At 41.3% G+C, this 23,496-nt stretch overlaps 1 protein-coding gene across 1 annotated transcript; it reads right to left on the bottom strand.

Moving 5' to 3' along the window:
- Positions 1-3,539: 3,539 nt before the first annotated feature.
- LOC124008743 (E3 ubiquitin-protein ligase RNF128-like) lies at positions 3,540-19,068 on the bottom strand. The gene is made up of 7 exons (XM_046320270.1): positions 18,492-19,068; positions 16,117-16,364; positions 10,728-10,799; positions 5,365-5,447; positions 5,123-5,219; positions 4,686-4,860; positions 3,540-4,155 (listed from the first exon to the last, which is right to left on the bottom strand). Exons 1-7 carry the CDS (start codon positions 18,922-18,924, stop codon positions 4,043-4,045), a joined length of 1,221 nt encoding a protein of 406 aa, XP_046176226.1. The 5' UTR covers positions 18,925-19,068; the 3' UTR covers positions 3,540-4,042.
- Positions 19,069-23,496: the final 4,428 nt, after the last annotated feature.

Here is a 23,496-nt window from a genome sequence, read left to right as displayed (position 1 = left end):
TAGGGAGGGCTTGGTCGGTAGGGATTCCTTGTCTCATCGCGCACCAGCGTCTCCTGTGGCGGGCCGGGCGCAGTGCGTGCTAGCCAAGGTTGACACAGTGTTTCCTCCGACACATTGGTGTGGCTGGCTTCCGGGTTGGATACTCGCTGTGTTAAGAAGCAGTGCGGCTTGGTTGGGTTGTGTATCGGCGGACGCATGACTTTCAACCTTTGTCTCTCCCGAGCCGTACGGGAGTTGTAGCGATGAGACAAGATAGTAGCTACTACAACAATTGGATACCATGAAATTGGGGAGAAAAAGGGGTAAAAATTCAACAACAAAAAATAAAATACAACTAAATATGAAAAGCTGAAATGTTAGCTGAAGTTAATGAGTAAACATGTGCTTAAGGCACATAATAAGTTGCATGTACCATGCGCAATAAGTGTTTAGGTATTAATAAAAAATAATAATGTTAATCTCTACCTGTACACCACACATACAATTAAAGATAGTGCTCAACATTTTAAAGAATGTGGAAATATTGTACAATCCAGGTGTGCAACACAGACTTATCCAGAAAGACTCACAGCTGTAATCACTGCCAAAGTTGATTGTACTGACTCAGGGGTGTTTCTGTTTCTGATATTTCTGTTTCATTTTCAATAAATGTGCAAACATTTCTAAAAACATGATTTCACTTTGTCATCATGGGGTATTGTGTGTAGATCGATGAGAAAAAAATCTAATGTCAAATCTAATAGAATTTAGGCTGTAACAAAAAACATGTGGAATGAGTCAAGGAGTATGAAGGCACCGTAACTAAGTAAAATAAAATATAATATAGAATACCCTTTTTGTCCTTTATATAAAAAAAAAAAACCATAATATACATTTACTCTGGAAAGGCTGAACAAGGTTAAGACGAGTGAACAAAAAAAACAGATACACATATTGAAAGTGTAATGAATTCATTAATGTAAAGTGCATGCACAATCTACTTAAAAATACAGTGAAATCATAGCATTTCCCTATCAAAGTAGGATGGCATGGAATTATATCTTGCACCGGTGAATCATTTTAAAGCACACACCCACAAAGCACAGGTAGTTACTCAAACACATTTGAAAAGATTTACATGAAGCCTGGGGGTTCAAAGAGATGCTCTTACTGCCATACTGTGAAGGACTATTTCCAAGTTTAAAAATACCATTCCTAACATATGCGCACTAGGCCCGAGCTTGTTTTGAAACAGTCAGAGATCACCAAGCGCAACATAGCTTCAGCGTGTAAATTAGCTAGAAAAATGTGTCGGCATCGAGTAATTGTCTCTGGCCCCCTCCCAGTTAGGGGGAGTGATGAGCTCTACAGCAGTCTCACAACTCAATCGCTGGTTGAAAACTGTTTTCTGCCCCTCCCAAAAGATAGAATTTGTAGATATTTGGCCCTCTTTCTGGGACTCACCCACAAACAGCACCAAGCCTGACCTACTGTGGAGTGACGGACTCCATCCTAGCTGGAGGGGTGCTCTCATCTTATCAACCAACATAGACAGGGCTCTAACTCCTCTAGCTCCACAATGAAATAGGGTGCACGCCAGGCAGCAGGCGGTTAGCCAGCCTGCCAGCATAGTAGAGTCTGCCACTAGCACAGTCAGTGTAGCCAGCTCAGCTATACCCATTGAGACCGTGTCTGTGCCACCGCCACTAAACATGGCGGTGTTCGCCTTAGCAATCTCACTAGGATAAAGACCTCCATTCCTGTCATTATTGAAAGAGATCATGATACCTCACATCTTAAAACAGGGCTACTTAAATGTTAGATCCCTTACTTCAAAGGCAATTATAGTCAATGTACTAATCATAATCTTGATGTGATTGGACTGACTGAAACATGGCTTAAGCCTGATGAATTTACTGTGTTAAATGAGGCCTCACCTCCTGGCTACACTAGTGACCATATCCCATGTGCATCCCGCAAAGGCGGAGGTGTTGCTAACATTTACGATAGCAAATTTCAAATTACAACAACAAAAAAATTACATTTTCATCTTTTTAGCTTCTAGTCATGAAATCTATGCAGCCTAATCAATCACTTTTTATAGCTACTGTTTACAGGCCTCATGGGCCATATACAGCATTCCTCACTGAGTTCCCTGAATTCCTATCGGACCTTGTAGTCATAGCAGATAATATTCTAATCTTTGGTGACTTTAATATTCACATGGAAAAGTCCACAGATCCACTCCAAAAGGCTTTCGGAGCCATCATCGACTCATTGGGTTTTGTCCAACATGTCTCTGGACCTACTCACTGTCACAGTCATACTCTGGACCTAGTTTTGTCCCATGGAATAAATGTTGTGGATCTTAATGTTTTTCCTCATAATCCTGGACTATCGGACCACCATTTTATTACATTTGCAACAAATAATCTGCTCAGACCCCAACCAAGGAACATCAAAAGTCATGCTATAAATTCACAGACAACACAAAGATTCGTTGATGTCCTTCCAGACTCCCCCTGTCTACCCAAGGACGCCAGAGGACAAAAATCAGTTAACCACCGAACTGAGGAACTCAATTTAACCTTGCGCAATACCCTAGACGCAGTTGCACCCCTAAAAACTAAAATCATTTCTCATAAGAAACTAGCTCCTTGGTACACAGAAAATACCCGAGCTCTGAAGCAAGCTTCCAGAAAATTGGAACGGAAATGGCTCCACACCAAACTGGAAGTCTTCCGACTAGCTTGGAAAGACAGTACCGTGCAGTATCAAAGAGCCCTTACTATTTTTCCAACTTAATTGAGGAAAATAAGAACAATCCGAAATTCCTTTTTGATACTGTCGCAAAGCTATCTAAAAAGCAGCATTCCCCAAGAGAGGATGGCTTTCACTTCAGCAGTAATAAATTCATGAAATTCTTTGAGGAAAAGTTCATGATTATTAGAAAGCAAATGACGGACTCCTCTTTAAATCTGCGTATTCCTTCAAAAGCTCAGTTGTCCTAAGTCTGAACAACTCTGCCAGGACCTAGGATCAAGAGAGACACTCAAGTGTTTTAGTACTATATCTCTTAACACAATGATGAAAATAATCATGGCCTCTAAACCTTCAAGCTGCATACTGGACCCTATTCCAACTAAACTACTGAAAGAGCTGCTCGCTGTGCTTGGCCCTCCTATGTTGAACATAATAAACAGCTCTCTATCCACCGGATGTGTACCAAACTCACTAAAAGTGGCAGTAATAAAGCCTCTCTTGAAAAAGCCAAACCTTGACCCAGAAAATCTGAAAAACTATCAGCCTATATCGAAACTTCCATTCCTCTCAGAAATTTTAGAAAAGGCTGTTGCGCAGCAACTCACTGCCTTCCTGAAGACAAACAATGTATACGAAATGCTTCAGGCTGGTGTTAGACCCCATCGTAGCACTGAGACTGCACTTGTGAAGGTGGTAAATGACCTTTTAATGGCATCAGACCGAGGCTTTGCATCTGTCCTTAGTGCTGCTTTTGATACCATCGATCACCACATTCTTTTGGAGATTGGAAACCCAAATTGGTCTACATGGACAAGTTCTGGCCTGGTTTAGATCTTATCTGTCAGAAAGACATCAGTTTGTCTCTGTGAATGGTTTGTCCTCTGCCAAATCAACTGTAAATTTTGGTGTTCCTCAAGGTTCCGTATTGAGTATGTTAAAAAGCTGTGGGTGTTAAATTCTTGAAACCATTTAAAATCATTAACTGATGAAGTGATACATTGACTGATGTAATTAAGCCTCAAAAAAACAATCAAATCATATTATAAAAAATACAATTAAATCAGAATGAAACTGGACAGTACCATTTCCAAACTCAGACAAGTGCATCGAAGGATTGCCTCACCAATTTCATGTAAATTGATATGCATATATCGGTCAAGCCCTCTTTCCCTATGAATAATATCAGACCCACATTCCTGGTTTCCCCTTGCTTCATGACCACAGGAAACATCTTCGAATGTAATTGATTGTGGCCCAAGTCCCATTAGCCAAGGTCTAGTGCTTAGAGTGAGCATCCCATTCATGTCAGGGGTTCCCGTTGGTTTCGTGAGTTGCCCTCAAAGGCGAGGTTGTCATAATGGGGCTGGAAGATGTCCACCTGGATTGATCCTGGGCCAGGATGTTGCCCCAATGCTGAAACACGAACATGATTACCAGTCAGTCAAGCCCCACATGTGCTGCTAGAAAACTGTACAAAAAAAAATTGGTCAATAATTACTTTGGCACAATCACTCATACAGATGTCAATGGATAGACAAGCTAAAGAGAGATGGAAAGGAAGCCCTTTAATCCCAGACAGTAAGAACAATGCTGATTGTTTGATCAGGAAGACTTTGTAGTGGAGTTGTTTATATCTACTTGAAGCAATCAAACTAAGTAAACAAAAATACAATCAGAAAAGTTAAACTGGAATATCTAACCACTATAATTCAAATATGGGTGGCAAAGTTCACATGATGTCTTGAGCAAGGGCTTCAGCACATATTATCAAGCTAACGTGAAAGCCAGCATCTCCCAAAGAACCCACAGATGTACCACTACCAACGGAACTAAAATACTCCCCCTTATCTCTATAGACATTTCTAATGATGTGAAAAAGCTATCAAAAACAATTATTGTGAAGTTAAAAGACTAAAAGACTCAAAGTAAAGGGTGTGTCTTACTCTCATACACGTGGGTCTCATCTGCTGGGCTGCTGTGCTCCTCTGTGCATTGTACAGAAGCATAGCCTGCAGAGGCTGTCTCACTGCGGGTGTCCTCTGGGACTAGAACCCTGGGGTAGGACGTCATGTCTGGATGCATGGTCAACTGATGACTGGGCTGGTCCTCTTCCGGCTGCTGCTCAGGGTGATTAAGTTGGATTGATGAATATCATCACTTTCATTAAAAAAAAGCAATTTCAGGTCTCACTACGGGTGTTTCAACTTGCAACCCTTGAAAACAGAAATCTAGCATGTGTGCCTATTCTTCTTAAACAATAATCACTAGCAGTGCAAATAGTATTTTCAATCTAAAACAGTCTTTAATCAAGAATTTCAGTGAATGACAGGCAAAGGTTATTTCAAAGTACTAGGTCATGATGCAAGGTATAGTTGCCTACCTCTACTCCCAAGGCCTTGAGTATGTCACATTTACACATGGGGCAGGTCCTGTGCTCCATTAGCCAGGGCTCAATGCAGGTCTTGTGGAAGAAATGACTGGAAAGTTAAACCAAAATAAACACATAAGAACAATGATGACAATCACAAAATGAAGGTAATTGGAATAGCAGACCGGGTAGGGCTACTCTACTCCATTTGTCAATATTAAACCAGGTAAAAGCCACTGCAGTTCAGTACATACTTGCAGGTGAGAATGGTCAGCACGTCGCCAGACTTGTAAGCGTCAATGCATACTGCACAGGTGTCAGCGTCAGGCCCAGTCTCCTGAAAGACAGGTTTAAAAATAGATTGTAGTGGCACTGAGCATACATTGGGGGTGTGAACGTTTAAAAGTAGCGTTGCACGGTATACCAGTACCATAGTACCAAAACGTCATGATACCAACATTTTAGAATACCATAGTACAGTTTCATATGACTCTACCGACATTTTCATCTCTACCGATCTAAAGAACCTGCTGGTACCTGTTATAAAATGTTTAGTCAGTTTTGTTTATAAATTCATTTGAATTGAAGCAACAGCTACTAGTCTCTTGTATGCACAGGTACAATATCCACTTAACTTTCATGTGCATATCACTTGTGGCAGTTGTAATCAGCGCTGCATGGTCAATCTGCATCTGCATTGGCAGTGCAGCATTTACAGTGATACGACCTCTGCAGAAGTCAGGGAATTCATACTTTTTGCGCTTCACGGAGCAGTGTGGAGCTGTTGTGAAGAAGTAGTCAAGGAAGTGAGTTTCTGTTTATACTTGACCGCCCGCCCCCACCTACCAATCACGTCAATGCGAGTCCTCTACATTTTTACAAAAGCTGGGCGGGGCACGGCGATGTGGTACGGACCTCAATTTGGCCTCTGTATGCCTCCGGAGGCTTCGTATTTGCGTCACACCGTCCATACAGCGCCTCGACCACATTTTCGGATTAAGCATATATTTACTTTCATTCACCTGTTTCTCTCTGTCCCCTCTTCACGAGCATCTATCTACACACACTTTTTTCAGGACGCTATCTTTCAAAGAATTTGTTAAATCCTAATAACTAAACAGATCTTCATTGTAAAGGGTTTAAACACTGTTTCTCATTCTTGTTCAATGAACCATGGGTAGCCTAGTGGTTAGAGTGTTGGACTAGTTACCGGAAGGTTGCAAGTTCAAACCCCCGAGCTGATGTGGGAGCGAGATGTACATATAGGGAGAAACATAATACTGTACCACAAGAGAAAGATACACTTAGAGTGCATTTGCCATTCTGATAAAATGCCTTGTCTATTATATAGGACAGGAAGCCAAATTAAGGCCATAAGAGCATAGGACAGCTGGACATACCAAGGTCAGAGGGACATACAAAGGAGGGGGTCAGCCAAATGACCAACTGATAGACTATAGACATAGGGCATATATTTTTAGGACATGAAGAGAAGAGACAGTCTACTAGCCCTAATAAGGACAGACATACCAACGACCACACCAAGCTGAACATAAGGGGCCCATAGGATAAGATGGGCATGTATGATTTTTGGGACATGAAGAGGTCCTGTCACCATTATAAATTGACTGAAAACCATTATAACTTGACTGAAAGCAGATATGGGCGTTATTGGGCGTGAACACGCAGGAAGCACAGATTGGGATATAATGGTGGCAGATGGACTGAGGGAGGTAACTTCATTTGCATGTGGAATGGACTCATATGTTGTATGTGTATAAATCAGAGCCAGTGCTCTGGAAAAGTGTGTTCCGCGGACCATCTAGGCTTCTGATACGTTTGTATTAAAAGCCTATATTGAATTCACAAGTTCTTGTGTTATATTTTGTAATGTCATAAGGTGAATGCACCAATTTGTAAGTCGCTCTGGATAAGAGCGTCTGCTAAATGACTTAAATGTAAAGATCCTCCACGACACTGACCAGGTACAAGTCGTTCTGCCCCTGAACAGGCAGTTAACCCACAGTTCCTAGGACGTCATTGAAAAGAAGAATGACTTAAAAAACAATTACTGAACATGCACCTGTGGAACGGTCGTTAAGACACTAACAACTTACAGACGGTAGGCGATAAACGTCACCGTTTTGAAAACTTAATAGAAAGGCCTCTAGTGTCCTGACTCTGAAAAACACCAAAAGAAAGATGCCTAGGGTCCCAGCTCTTCTGTGTGAACATGCCTTTGATGAGGCATGAGGACTGCAGATGTGGCCAGGGCAATAAATTGCAATGTCCGTACTGTGAGACGCCTAAGACAGCGCTACAGGGATACGAGATGGACTGCTGATTGTCCTCGCAGTGGCAGACCACGTATAACACCACCTGCACAGAATCGGTACATCTGAACATCACACCTGCGGGACAGTTATAGGATGGCAACAACAACTGCCCAAGTCAAACCAGGAAAGCACAATCCCTCCATCAGCGCTCAGACTGTCCGCAATAGGCTGAGAGAGTCTGGACTGAGGGCTTGTAGGCCTGTTGTAAGGCAGGTCCTCAACAGACATCACCGGCAACAACGTCGCCTATGGGCACAAACCCACAGTCGCTGGACCAGACAGGATTGGCAAAAAGTGCTCTTCACTAATGAGTCGCAGTTTTTTGTCTCACTAGGGGTGATGGTCGGATTCGTGTTTATCGTCAGAGGAATGAGCGTTACACCGAGGTCTGTACTCTGGAGAGGGACCGATTTGGAGGCAGAGGGTCCGTCATGGTCTGGGGCGGTATGTCACGGCATCATCGGACTGAGCTTGTTGTCATTGCAGGCAATCACAACGCTTTGCGTTACAGGGAAGATATCCTTCTCCCTCATGTGGTAACCTTCCTGCAGGCTCATCCTGACATGACCCTCCAGCATGACAATGCCACCAGCCATACTGCTTGTTATGTGCATGATTTCCTGCAAGACCAGAATGTCTGTGTTCTGCCATAGCCAGCGAAGAGCCCGGATCTCAATCCCACAGCAAGGACTGGCAAAACTGGTGCAGTCCATGAGGAGGAGATGCACTGCAGTACTTAATGCAGCAGGTGACCACACCAGATACTGACTTACTTTTAACCGCCCCTCTTTGTTCAGGGACACATTATTCCATTTCTGTTAGTCACATGTCTGTGGAACTTTTTCAGTTTGTGTCTCAGTTGTTGAATCTTTTTATGGTCATACAAATATTTATAATAAATAAATAAACTTACGTTAAGTTTGCTGAAAATAAACACAGTTGACAGTGAGGATGTTTATTTTTGTGCTGAGTTTATAAACTCAATGTAAACTGATGTATATTCCTTCCTCCCATTCATCCAGCCAAATCACAGGTAGGCTTTGCAAATATGAGCAAAATCAGCCATTATATGCAGTATTCTATTATACAGTGAACAGTATGAAGTTTAATTCAATGTGTTGTATTATGTAGAAGTGTAAATTTCAGAGACAAGTCTTTGGAGAATGCATAGAAAACGTGAACAATTGTCTGGGGGAGGGGCCAACAGGATGCTAGGCCACAAATGTTTCCACACTGTGGTATCACGATACTACTCGGTATCATGATATCATTTGGCCTGGTATCATATAATTTGTAAAATGTTGACAAACCTAGTTTAAACAAAATTGGGATGTTAACGTTAAGAAAAAACATTTTTCCACTGTCTATCAGAGTACGCATCTGTTTGCCCAGTTCCCTCCCGTATTACATAGAGAGTGAGTCATGCACAAAACCAGTCATGGTAGACAAATTTGGAATATTCCCACATGCCGGGTTGTGACAAAAACTCACTCATTCTTATGTTTAATAAATGTATTGTATAGTGTGTGTGTGTGTGTGTGTGTGGCAGGCTTACAACAAGGGCAAAAAACAACATTTGAGAGTGCGCTGACACTGATGCTAGCTGGTATGCAGCTGGAAGTTGAATGTTTGAAGGGGTACAGGACTATAAAATCACTGGTTTAGACTATACAATTACTTCATTTTACTATACTCATTATGTAGTATGGGTATTCGAACACCGCTTTGGTCTTCCTTTTCTGCACTTGACCATATTACCGGACTGTAATCAAGAAGGGACTAGATCAGAGCCTGTACAACTTGTAAAATTCGTGTTAAACTTATTTTTTTATGAAAAACAGACATATCCCTCCCCATCTTCACAACAACCTTGTCAATATACAGTTGAAGTCGGAAGTTTACATACACCTGAGCTAAATATATTTAAACGCCGTTTTTCACAATTCCTGACATTTAGTTCTAGTAAAAATTCCCTGCTTTAGGTCAGTTAGGATCACCACTTTATTTTAAGAATGTGAAATGGCAGAATAATAGGAGAGAGAATTACTTATTTCAGCTTTTATTTATTTCATGACATTCCCAGTGGCTCAGAAGTTCACACACTCAATTAGTACTTGGTAGCATTGCTTTTAAATTGTTTAACTTGGGTCAAACGTTTTAGGTAGCCTTCCACAAGCTTCCCACAATAAGTTGGGTGAATTTTGGCCCATTCCTCCTGACAGAGCTGGTGTAACTGAGTCAGGTTTGTAGGCCTCCTTGCTCACTCACGCTTTTTCAGTTCTGCCAACAAATTTTCAATAGGATTGAGGTCAGGGCTTTGTGATGTCCACTCCAATACCTTGACTTTGTTGTCCTTAAGCCATTTTGCCACAACTTTGGAAGTATGCTTGGGGTCATTGTCCATTTGGCAAACCCATTTATGACCAAGCTTTAACCTCCTGACTGAGGTCTTGAGATGTTGCTTCAATATAGCCACAATTTCCCTGCCTCATGATGCCATTTATTTTGTGAAGTGCACCAGTCCTTCCAGCAGCAAAGCACCCCCACAACATGATGCTGCCACACCCGTGCTTCACGGTTGGGACAGTGTTGTTTGGCTTGCAAGCTTCCCCCTTTTTCCTCCTAACATAACGATGGTCATTATGGCCAAACAGTTCTATTTTAGTTTCATCAGACCAGAGGATATTTCTCCAAAAAGTAAAATTTTTGTCCCCATATGCAGTTGCAAACCGTAGTCTGGCTTTTTTTAAATGGTGGTTTTGGAGCAGTGGCTTTTTCCTTGCTGGGCAGCCTTTCCGGTTATGTCAATTAAGGACTCGTTTTACTGTGGATATAGATACTTTGTACCCGTTTCTTCCATCTTCACAAGGTCCTTTGCTGTTGTTCTGGGATTGATTTGCACTTTAAGCACCTTCCCACCCTCAACACAGGGGGGGTGGGAAGGAGTGGAAAATATGGTTTCTAGGTGGCAGGGTCAGATGGAAAAATGTTGGATGGGTGGGGTTGGGGGAGTAGGCTCACATTTTTATTATTTTCTTTGACATACTAAATGTTCTGTAATCAATACTTTGTTTATTTATATACCTTTAAAATGTTTCTTTTGGAGAGGCAGCCCAGAGGTTAATACTACTTAAATATGAAATTATAGTCAAAGAATCATAAATCACAGTAAAACTTGTATATGCCATGTGTTCCCAGTTTGAAACATCCATATTTGCATATGATCCTGAAAGTCATGCATAATAACCATAAACACATCTGGACTTTACTTGAACGGTTACCTTATCTCCCCGTTTCACGGTCCGGACTTGCAGCTGACCAATGGCTTTCTTGGCCTCTGCCTTCAGCCGTTTCTGTTGGAGTAGAGAGAAGAACGTGTTCAGTGTTTAAATTACATTAGGTGTCTTCAACCTACCTTCGGTTTCCCCTGAAAACCGGATGTGGGGACCCTGCTCAGCAGTTTATTTTATGCCTGCTACATTAGGTTAAGCAACAGACGAATAATATATATTTTTTTAAATCACAATTTAAAATGTCTACAATGCAACACCAATACAGCCAACATTTTGCGCCAACAATTAATTGTTAATTTCCTGTAATGTGACCATACATGAGTGAGGAGTGAGCAGGAGAACGGTAAGCGATGGTCACGTTAGAGACCTTTTATTCCGTTTGAACATGGGTGATCTGTGAGAGCGTTTATTATAGCAGTCCTACTGTGTGTCATTAAGACTCTTCTCTAAAACCATGTATGATGTAACATTACATCAGCTTGTATATAGGACAGAAACACATCAGATTTACATACATCAGGGGCTTATAAGTATTAGGCATAATCCTGAGGGACAGAGAGACCAGCTCAATTCTATATAATTTGGGATATACCACATACACAACAAGACAAAATGGCAACAAGACAAAATAATGTGCACAAAGGCACATAGGAAGAATCAACGTTATGAAAGCGATTTAGGATACATAGTATGAGGGATCACAGGGACACATTAGCATTGGGGATTCTCTGGAAAATATCAGAGATATTTTCTGTGATATATACACTGAACGTCAGTGGCGAAAGGGCCAATGGTACACTGGAGAAGTGTGCTCTTCACGGATGAATCCCGATTTCAACTGTACCGGGCAGATGTCAGACAGTGTGGGTGAGCAGGTTGCTGATGTCAACGTTGTGAACAGAGTGCCCCATTGTGGTGGTGGGGTTATGGTATAGGCATGCATAAGCTATGGACAACGAACACAATTGCATCTTATCAATAGCAATTTGAATGCACATAGATACCGTGATGAGATCCTGAATGCCCATTGTCGTCCACTCATCCACTGCCATCACCTCATGTTTCAGCATGCTAATTTTTATTTTATTTTTTATATATTTTTTTTACCTTTATTTTACTAGGCAAGTCAGTTAAGAACAAATTATCATTTTCAATGACTGCCTAGGAACAGTGGGTTAACTGCCTGTTCAGGGGCAGAACGACAGATTTTGTACCTCGTCAGCTCTGAGATTTGAACTTGCAACCTTTCGGTTACTAGTCCAATGCTCTAACCACTAGGCTACCCTGCCATGTCTCAGACACAATTCCTGGAACCTGAAAATGTCCCAGTTCTTTAAGGCCTGCATAATTACCAGACATGTCACGTTTTGAGTATGTTTGGGATGCTCTGGGTTGACGTGTACGACAGCGTAATCCAGTTCCCACCAATTCCACAGCTATTGGAGAGTGGGATAACATTCCACAGGCCACAATCAACAGCCTGATCAACTCTATGTGAAAGAGATTTGTCACGCTGCATACGGGTCACACCAGATACTGACTGGTTTTCTAATCCACACGCCTAGTTTAAAAAAACAAACATTTTTAAAAGGTATCTGTGACCAACAGATGCATATCTGTATTGCCAGTCATGTGAAATCAAAAGATTTAATTTATTTAACTAGGCAAGTGAGTTAAGAACAAATTCCTATTTAGAAAAAAAAAGGCAAAAGGCCTCCTGCAGGGATGGGGGCTGGGTTAAAAAAACAAATAGAAAAATAGGACAACACTACATAGAGACCTAAGACAACAATTAGGGCATAACAAAATTTAAAATGTTCTTCATAATCCTGAAAAGAGTAGATACAGTGAATACTGTTACATGTTCACTTGTAGATTTGAGAGGCATGTTGCTGTCATTCTAGCTCACAGGGCGAGCATGGAGCTTGTGTTTTGCATATGATTACAGCCTGAACAATGGTGCCCTCTGAGCGTAAGATCCGAGCTCAGTGGGTGAAGTCAGATCTGCTCTAACTTCTCAGCTACCCACTTCTCTGTATCAGACTACTTACCCAGTCTCCCTGCAGAAAGCCTCAGAGAATCAGCCACATTTGAACAGAGGCTGCCTTAGACCACCGGGTGTTTTTGGAGGAAAAAGTGGGTTACTGTTAATAAAGTTAGAGTATGCAAGACCATTTGAAATCAGTCAGTCTTCAAGGTCACCCCCTATATGCAGGAGTAAAAAACAGTGAGAGCATTACTGTAAACTTGCAAATCATGGGCCTGTCCATGTGAATGGTTTTAACTGGCATAACAGAACAAATCCAATCAATCAGATGAAATCCTGTTTGCGCAGCAGAAGTTTTTACAGAAACTCTCCAGAGTGGAGCTAAGCATTCTGCCTATAGTAAACACTTCACCATATAGGCCTGACAGTTCAGGGCAATTCCAAGGTAACAGCATTACACCTTTCAAACTGTATGCTAAACAAAAACCAGCCAAGCTTCCCCCAAAAATGTACCAAGAAACATAAAATAATGTATCTTACGTCTCTGAGGAATATTACAGCGTTTTCCTTCATTTTGCAGAAGGCCGAATGCATCTCACCAGTGAAAGCATCCGAGCAAGCGAAACAGAGCACCTCTTTCTCAGTGTCTACCTGATGCTGTCTGGACAAAAAGAATGACCTTGTTGCCAACCATAGCATTCAATGCAAGGGAAATCAGCAATCATTTTGCCTCCATTGATAACATATAAAAAATAAAGTCAATCAGCGTTGCGCTACATTGAGTGAACTGTGAATGGACGGGCCCCAGTGTTGAGATGTTTCCTACCCTCACCACCTGGGGGGAGGCCCGTCAGAAACCAGGACCCAGTTGCACAGGGCGGGGTCGAGAACTAGGGTCTCGAGCTTAATGACGAGTTGGGGGTACTATGGTGTTAAATGCTGAGCGGTAATCGATGAACAGCATTCTTACATAGGTATTCCTCTAGTCCAGATGGGTTAGAGCAGCGTGCATTGTGGTTGCGATTGCTTCGTCTGTGGACCTATTGGGGCGGTAAGCAAATTGGAGTGGGTCTAAGGTGTCAGGTAGGGGGGAGGTGATAAGATCCTTAACTAGTCTCTCAAAGCACTTCATGAGGACGGAAGTGAGTGCTGCGGGGCGATACTCGTTTAGCTCGGTTAGCTTCTTGGGAACAGGAACAAGGGCGGCCCTCTTGAAGCATGTGGGAACAGCAGACTGGGATAGGGATTGATTAAATAGGTCTGTAAACACACACATCTACGGAGCCTGACCAGAAGACCGCTCCGTCTGCGACTCTTTGTTTTGGGTCGCCTACTGAGATCCGATACATTGTCCTGGGTGGTGGTCCAAACAGAGGATGCGCTTCGAGAAACTCGTAATGTTGGTAAGTTGACGTTGCTCTTATATCCAATAGTTCCTCCCGGCTGTATGTGATGAGACTTAAGATTTCCTGGGGTAACAGTGTAAGAAATAATACATAAATAACACTTGTACTCAAGACAAACTTAATTTCTTTGCCACATCTTTCAGTTTTACTTTAGTGGGTGCGTGCTACACCACTGCTTATAACTAAGAAATTTTAAGATGTGTCAAATATATCCAGCTTAGGTCTCTTTTTTTTAAAAATGGTATTGAAAATTCTGCCCTCATGTTGTGCTGCTGCCATGTTGCTACCATGCTATGTTGTCATGTGTTGCTGCCATGTTGCTACCATGCTATGTTGTCATGTGTTGCTGCCATGCCATCATCTTTGGTCTCACTTTATGTAGTGTTGTGTTTTCTTGTCGTGATGTGTTTTGTCCTATATTTTTATTTAATGTATTCATATTTTTAATCCCGGCAGGAGGACTTTTGGTAGGCCATCATTGTAAATAAGAATTTGTTCTTAACTGACATACCTAGTTAAATAAAGGTTCAATTTAAAAAATATAAAATAATAACCCGGTACACCCCCCAAGCATCATGAAACCTGGTGTCGGTCACCAAATTAAAATTCTGGTATTGACACAACATAATATTACAGTGAGGTCCAAAAGCATTGGGACAGTTACACATTTTTTGTTGTCGTTTTCGCTCCAGCACTTATTATATACGTTTATTATATAATGACTGAAGTTAAAGTACAGACTGTCAGCTTTAATTTGAGTGTATTTTCAACACAGTTTAGAAATTACAGCACATTTTTGACATAGTCCCATTTTAGGGGACCAAAAGTATTGGGAGAAATTAACTTGTGTATTAAAGTAGTAAAAAGTTAAGTATTTGGTCCCATATTCCTAGCAGGCAATTACTACATTAAGCATGTGACTGTACAAACTTGAATGCATTTGCTGTTTGTTTTGGTTGCGTTTCAGATTTTGTGCCCAATAGAAATGAATGGTAAGTAACGTAGTGTCATTTTGGAGTCACTTGTAATTGTAAATAAGAATATAATGTTTCAGACTCGTACATTAATGTGGATGATACCATGATTACGGATAGTCCTGAAATAATTGTGAATAATGATAAGGGAGAAAGTTAGCCACACAAATATCCTACCCCCAAGACATGCTACCCTCTCACCATTACAATAACGGGAGAGGTTAGCAGTTTTTTTTTTTTTTGGGGGGGGGGGGGGGTATGGTATTCATGCCTCTAACGCATTTAAAATCCAAAGTGCTGAAGTAAAGAGCCAAAACAACAAAAAATGTGTCACTGAGCCAACTCTGAGTTCACTGAGTATGTTTAGAGTAGAAAAGAAAAACACTTCCAGTGGAATTTCCCCAGTCATATTGTTCTACTGATCAAAGGAGATATAGGTGCAGCATTCTATTTCAGCATAAACCACTGATTGGTGTCACTGTCAAACAAGTAATTCTGTATTTACTAGCAGTCTTAGGACAAGTCTGTTGAATCTGACTGTTCAGGTTTAGACATTAAAACATACGGTAACCTCATGGTCAGTCGACTTCCCTGTTTAACCATCACAAAACCAACTATGTTTCCCTGTCTCCTAGAGGCAATTCAATAGAGATGAACATGACTGGTGAAAACAATCATGGGAATGCAGTAGTTTACTTGGGTAGGAGCTCAACGGCGCTGAAACCAGGAACCTCAAATTGTCTACTGCTCGTGTTCCTGCACTTATTACAGAATAGAAGTCGCTCTGGATAAGAGCGTCTGCTAAATGACTTAAATGTAATGTAAATGTATAGGCTTAAAACTACTGCAGTTCCTGCACCTAAATATAAACAGTACCTGCACACAAAATGAGTACCACACCTATTTCAGTACAAGTCAAGCATTGTGGGAATGTGTAAAACTGGTTTGTCCAGTTCTGGTTTACAGAGGGTAAATAATTGTCATCATTGTTTCACATACTGGAGTCTGACCTGTTGAAGGTTTTGTAGACGAACGACGTTGAGGCGGCGGGCCGAGTAGAAGATGAAGTAGCAAACAGTTACTGCTGTTATCATGAAGAAGGAGATGGAGACGAAGAAGACCGAGTAGTGGCTCATCCAGACACCATGCTGCTTGACCACCTCAATGGTCATCGAGACTGGAATCCCTTGCCTGATCAGCTCAACAATTTCCATGCCCCGTCTGTGACTAATCATGATGGCAACCATATCTCCTGTTCCTGTAACCAGATGGGAAACAAAGTATGAGGAAACATAAATACAGGCTGGGCCTTAAATATGCTATCAGTTGCTCAAAGAAATTCCAGTATCAAGGCCTAATGTGTCAGTCTATTACAAATATTTAACAAACAATGTAAGAACATGGTGTTCTTTAATGTGAAAACATACCTACTGCAAAGTAGAACAATAGAAGGATCCATTACATGGTAGTGACGGGGGATAATATAAATATAGTTACATATCAGGACATTTTTTTTTTTACGATATATCGCAGCATTTCAACAATGTTGCAATATTATTTGTGCCAGTTGGCTGTACCGGCACCAAAACTCAGGAATTTTTCCATCACAGATGGTTCTGCATCATTTTAAATAGGGAGCCAATTTGTTTTCAGCACTTTTATTTCCATGATGGATCAAAACTAGTTCTCTCATGCTCCCCCTGCAGCAAACATATGGTGGGCAATATGTTTGGAACGTTGAATCGCAATACATATCAGCACTTAATATTGTGATATTGTATCGGGAGGTCCCCGATACTTCAAATCAGAAATCAAATCAAATGTTATTAGTTGCATACACGTTTAGCAGATGTAGCTGAAAACCTGTGTTCCTAGCTCTAACAGTGCAATAAAATATAAAAGAATGGCATTAAGAAATATATAAATATTCCCAGCCCTATTACATGGACTCATATCTCCCTCACTAACTTTAAGCATCCGCTGTCAGAGCAGCTTACCGATTATTGCACCTGTACACAGCCATAGCCCACCCAACTACCTCATCCCCATGTTATTTATTTTGGTCCTTTGCACCCCAGTATCTCTACTTGCACATCTATCACTCCAGTGTTAATGCTAAATTATAATTATTTCACCACTATGGCCTATTTATTGCCTTACGTCCCTACATTTGCACACACTCTATACATATTTTTCTATTGTGTTATTGACTGTACATTTGCTTATACCATGTGTAACTCAGTTTTTTTTGTCACAGTGCTTTATCTTGGCCAGGTCGCAGTTGTAAATGAGAACTTGTTCTCAACTGGCTTACCTGGTCAAATAAAGGTGAAATATATATATTTTTAAAAACATGAGACTCATGTCAACACAAATATTTCCTAAATTAGCTAATGGAGTCAGGGCATAGCTCAATGACTTAATATTACAAGGCTTATCTTTTCATTTTAAACTAGCTTCATTATGCCTTCACATGGAATGGACAATCTGAGGCAATTACTATAGTTTTTCAGCAAGTCAATGTCACTTAAGTGTCTAAACTCCATAAAGAATGGAAGAACAGGCAGAATGGAAGGCTATGCCACACAAGACATGTGTACGTAGGCCTACAGTGGGGTTTTACAGAATTAGAGCTGAGCAGAGGGAACAGGTTTTGCAAATACTTCCCAGATGTTGGCCTACATTATGTATACTCAACAATTCAGAGAACATTAGAATTGAACAATTATAGACGATGGTTTTCAAATTAACTTATCTTGACCATTCGGCTATGAGAGCTTTTTCATACAATAATATAGTAGGCTACTGGGGTGATTTAAGTGCACAGGGTAGCATAAATGAAAGAGAAGGGTGCAATTGCGGCACAAAATTCTGGGCGTTCCACTTAGGACAGGTCGGAGGCGGGGGTTACAGTTGGCAGTGTTATTAATGCACAATAACATTGGATGCCAGCTGCGGATAAACACCACAAAAGGGGCGGGGCGATAACAGTAGCTAGCTAGCCGTACACAGTAGACAGTGACCTTCACCAGTGTGTGTTCGCTTAGCCAGCTAGTTTAAGGAGGACTCCGCTACACAGCAAGCGGGGGCGACGCAGTGATCAAGCAAGCCAACTAGCAAGCTAGCACACGGTGTCGTTAACTATCAAGCTAGCTAGTACACGTTAGATCCTAACATCCTCTCTGCTGTGCTAGCGTAAGGTGGGGACGATCGCCCCACCTGTTTAGGACAGTGACATAATACTTTTATTTCACTTTAGCCCATCATTCAAAAAGGCGGGGTGTTCTCACAGGAACGCCCCGAATTGCGGGCTGCAGTTACACACTATTGAAATTGAGAATAACTGCGCACATCTTGCTGTAAATTGCAAACTACATAACGTTACCTGGGTGCGACATTTGGATGACTGTATTGTTTGTACCAAGACCATTGAAAATTACAGCAGCAACAGCTCCTTTACTGGCTGCAACATTGATCTTCTGTGTAAAAGTACATTCGTAGCCGCGTTGAATTATGGCGATCCACCCCTTTGACCCACTAGGCACATCATAAAAAGTATCACTTTCGCAACTGTAAATCGGATCAGGTAAATAAACGTCCCCCATCACCGTAACTTTAGGAGAATCTTGTCCATATAGCGTTGGTCCGCTTTCCCCTTGTCGCGATATGGTTTCGTTGTTTGCAGGATCAATAAACGACACGTTCAGGTAGGCTGTGTAGTAAGTCGCTACTGCAAAATGTAAACTCGACACCTGAAGACTTAAAGCCACAAACAGCCATGAAAATAGATACCGTTTAGCTAAAGGTTCCATAATCATTTTTTTACGGCGTGGGTTACTAGTGCCGTTCCGCGTTGAACAGTCGATAAAAGGTATGGGACTAAAAACAAAACGAAGAAAAGTTTCAGCTCGTCAAACGTCATTAGGATATTAAGCGGCGGGCTGACAGGTGAACTAGTTCTAGATTCCTCCCTTCGTGACGTCAATGAGGTCAAATTGAAAGTAGTACGCTCCCATTTCATTCTTAAAGGAGAAGCACACGTTTAACCAAACCTCAAGGATTCGTTTTTTTTTTACATGGCGACATAATACAAACAAATTAAACAGAGCCACATCACAATAACGTTTACAATGCAATGCTTGCTGTTGGGTTACAAACCTATGTTCCTGAAAGGACTAATTGATTGTCATGTGCCTACAATAAACAGTGCAACAATGTTGCTAAGGCCCAATCAATCATTCAAATTGTATTTGTCACATGCTTCATCAACAACAGGTGTAGACTAACGAAATAATAGAAAAATAATAACATGAGGAATAAAGACACAATGAGTAACAATATACACTGGGTACCAGATGTGCAGGGGGTAATTGAGGTAGAGAAGGCCTGAACTCTGGGGTAGACAAACGTAAATCCAGAACACTCAAACTAGTATGGTATGTATTCATTTGTGGATGTCCATTATCCATTTTGTATAATATTTTACACATTTTTGCTCAATGTATATGTTAGGAATTCCAATTTGTTGTGGCTAACATTAGCTGGGGTTAATGTTAGGAGTTGGTAAATAGTTAAGGTTAGCTAAAATGGTAAGTTGTTGCTAAGTAGATAAAAGTATTTAGTCGTTTCTAATTAGATAATATGCTAAAGTTGTCAAACACGCAGCCTTTATTAAGTTGCTAGACGTTCGTCCTAGATGTATAGAAGCCCACGTACTGAACGATGAAATGCAACCATAACTCATCCCCAGGCTTGTCTTCTGATTTAGAAAAAAAAGTGAACACTTGGTCAATTGATGTACAAATTAATTTTCATTCATCTTGCTCTCATGTACAGTATGTCATTCCTTAATCAATATAGACATACTGTATCATAAAATCAAGTGCCAGAAAACCCCATTGCCTATTTCAGATACAAATGTGGCCAACATACAGTATAACTTACTAAAGTTAGCAGAATCATACCTAGCACAGGAGGCTGCTGAGGGGAGAACGGCTCATAATAATGGCTCGAATGGAATGATATTAAACACATGGAAACCATGTTTGTTTAATACCATTTCATGAATTCCGTTCCAACCATTATGAAGCGTCCGTCCTCCCCACTTAAGATACCACCGGCCACCTGTATTACCTAGCCTACACACACAGTATTAAAGACCCAGTACAGTCACACTGAACAAACACAGAAATGCAACATGTAAAGTGTTGTTCTCGTGTTTCATGAGATGAAGTAAAAGTTCCCAGGAATTTACCATGAGCAGAAAAAAAATTCTCTAAAATCAAATCAGGTCAAATTTGATTGTTCACATACACATGTTTAGCAGCTATTATTGAAGGTGTAGCGAAATACTTGTTTCTCGCTCCAACAGTAATATCTAACAAGTTCACAACAATACACACAAATCTAAGGAATGTAATTAAGAATATATAAATATGGGTGAGTATAGACTAACAGCAGAATAGAATACAGTATATACAAACAATGAGCAATGCAAAATATGTAAACATTAAAGTGACTAGTGTTCCAGTTATTAAAGTGGATTGAGTCATATATATATATATACACACACACACACACACACACACACACACACACACACACACACACACACACACACACACACACACACACACACACACACACCAGCAGCCTCTGATGGCAGTTTAACAGTCTGATGGTCTTGAGATTGAAAAACAGCTGTCTCAGCTTTGATGCCCCAATACTGACCTTGTCTTCTGGATGATAGCGGGGTGAACAGGGAGTGGCTTGGGTGGTTGTTGTCCTTGATCTTTTTGGCCTTCCTGGTACATCGTGTGCTGTAGGTGTCCTGGAGGGCAGGTCGTGATGGGTATGCCAAGGAACATGAAGCTTTCCAACTTCTCCACTGCAGTCCTTTCGATGTGGATAGGGGGGTGCTACCTCTGCTGTTTCCTAAAGTCCACAATCTCCTCCTTCGTTATGTTGACATTGAGTGAGAGGTTATTTTCTAGGTACCACACTCCCAGAGCTCTCACCCTTGTGTTGAGGATCAGCGAAGCGGAGGTGTTGTTTTCAACCTTCACCACCTGGGGGGCGGCTCGTCAGGAAGTCCAGAAACCAGTTGCACATGCATGTGTCAGTGTTACTTGCCTCGAAGTGAGCATAGAAGTAATTTAGCTCGTCTGGTAGGTTCGTGTCACTGGGCAGTTTGTGGCTGTGCCCTTTTGTAGTCTACTAGTTTGCAAGCCCTGCCACATAATAATAATAATATCTGATTAGCAACAGAGCCGGTGTAGTACGATTCAATCTCAGTCCTGTATTGACGCTTTGCCTGTTTGATGGTTTGTCGCAGGGCATAGCAAGATTTCTTATAGGCTTCCAGGTTAGTCCCGCATCTTGAAAGGGGCAGCTTTACCCTTTAGCTCAGTGTGGATGTTGCCTGTAATCCATTGCTTCTGGTTGGGGTATACAGTGGGGCAAAAAAGTATTTAGTCAGCCACCAATTATGCAAGTTCTCCCACTTAAAAAGACAAGGCCTGTAATTTATCATAGATACACTTCAACTATGACAGACAATATGAGAAAAAAAATCCAGAAAATCACATTGTAAGATTTAATGAATTTATTTGCAAATTATGGTGGAAAATAAGTATTTGGTCACCTACAAACAAGCAATATTTCTGGCTCTCACAGACCTGTAACTTCTTTAAGAGGCTCCTCTGTCCTCCACTCGTTACCTGTATTAATGGCACCTGTTTGAACTTATCAGTATAAAAGACACCTGTCCACAACCTTAAACAGTCACACTCCAAACTCCACTATGGCCAAGACCAAAGAGCTGTCAAAGGACACCAGAAACAAAATTGTAGACCTGCACCAGGCTGGGAAGACTCAATCTGCAATAGGTAAGCAGCTTGGTTTGAAGAAATCAACTGTGGGAGCAATTATTAGGAAATGGAAGACATACAAGACCACTGATAATCTACCTCGATCTGGGGCTCCACGCTAGAGCTCACCCCGTGGGGTCAAATTGATCACAAAACGGTGAGCAAAAATCCCAGAACCACACGGGGGGACCTAGTGAATGACCTGCAGAGAGCTGGGACCAAAGTAACAAAGCCTACCATCAGTAACACACTACGCCGCCAGGGACTCAAAATCCTGCAGTGCCAGACGTGTCCCCCTAATTTAGTACATGACCAGGCCCGTCTGAAGTTTGCTAGAGAGCATTTGGATGATCCAGAAGAATATTGGGAGAATGTCATATGGTCAGATGAAACCAAAATATAACTTTTTGGTAAAAACTCAACTCGTCGTGTTTGGAGGACAAAGAATGCTGAGTTGCATCCAAAGAACACCATACCTACTGTGAAGCATGGGGGTGGAAACATCATGCATTGGGGCTGTTTTTCTGCAAAGGGACCAGGACGACTGATCCGTATAAAGGAAAGAATGAATGGGGCAATGTATTGTGAGATTGAGTGAATACCTCCTATCAGCAAGGGCATTGAAGATTAAACGTGGCTGGGTCTTTCAGCATGACAATGATCCCAAACACACCACCCGGGCAACGAAGGAGTGGCTTCGTAAGAAGCATTTCAAGGTCCTGGAGTGGCCTAGCCAGTCTCCAGATTTCAACCCCATAGAAAATCTTTGGAGTTGAAAGTCAGTGTTGCCTAGCAACAGCCCCAAAATATCACTGCTCTAGAGGAGATCTGCATGGAAGAATGGGCCAAAATACCAGCAACAGTGTGTGAAAACCTTGTGAAGACTTACAGAAAACATTTGACCTCTCATTGCCAACAAAGTATTATTGACCAAATACTTATTTTCCACCATAATTTGCAAATAAATGCATTAAAAATCATGTGATTTTTCTGGATTTTTTTTTCTCTCAGTGTGTGTCATAGTTGAAGTGTACCTATGATAAATTACAGGCCTCATCTTTAAGTGGGAGAACTTGCACAATTGGTGGCTGACTAAATACTTTTGCCCCACTATGTACGGTCACTGTGGGGATGACATCATCGATAGTAGAGTCAAGCCCTGTCTTCCTGATCGTCGTCTGCCTGGGGCATTGTATTGTAAGCAGTAAACTGACACCTGCCTTCTATGTAACCTAAACCAAGTATACATCAGTCATCTCTCGCTTATCTTAGTGGACCTTGCTCACTAGCTTTGCATTTGTTTAGTCCAAGTTTACCTGTGAATGAGAGTCTGGAAAAATAATACAGCATATTGTTGATTTGACACATGATTTTGTTTGATATTGCAGTGTTGTAATCCAACACATCTTGATCTGTCTTCATTAGTTTCAGCCAGTGTGTAAGAGGAAATGTTCTAGCAGGATTTAAAATGAGCTGTGTCAACAAACACATGAAACGTCAACACTACTGCTGCCATAACAG

Source organism: Oncorhynchus gorbuscha, linkage group LG02 (assembly GCF_021184085.1).
Source record: "Oncorhynchus gorbuscha isolate QuinsamMale2020 ecotype Even-year linkage group LG02, OgorEven_v1.0, whole genome shotgun sequence".
NCBI lineage: Eukaryota > Metazoa > Chordata > Actinopteri > Salmoniformes > Salmonidae > Oncorhynchus > Oncorhynchus gorbuscha.
The sequence above is the reverse complement of the archived record's forward strand: the minus strand, read 5'-3'. Positions and strand labels throughout refer to the sequence as shown.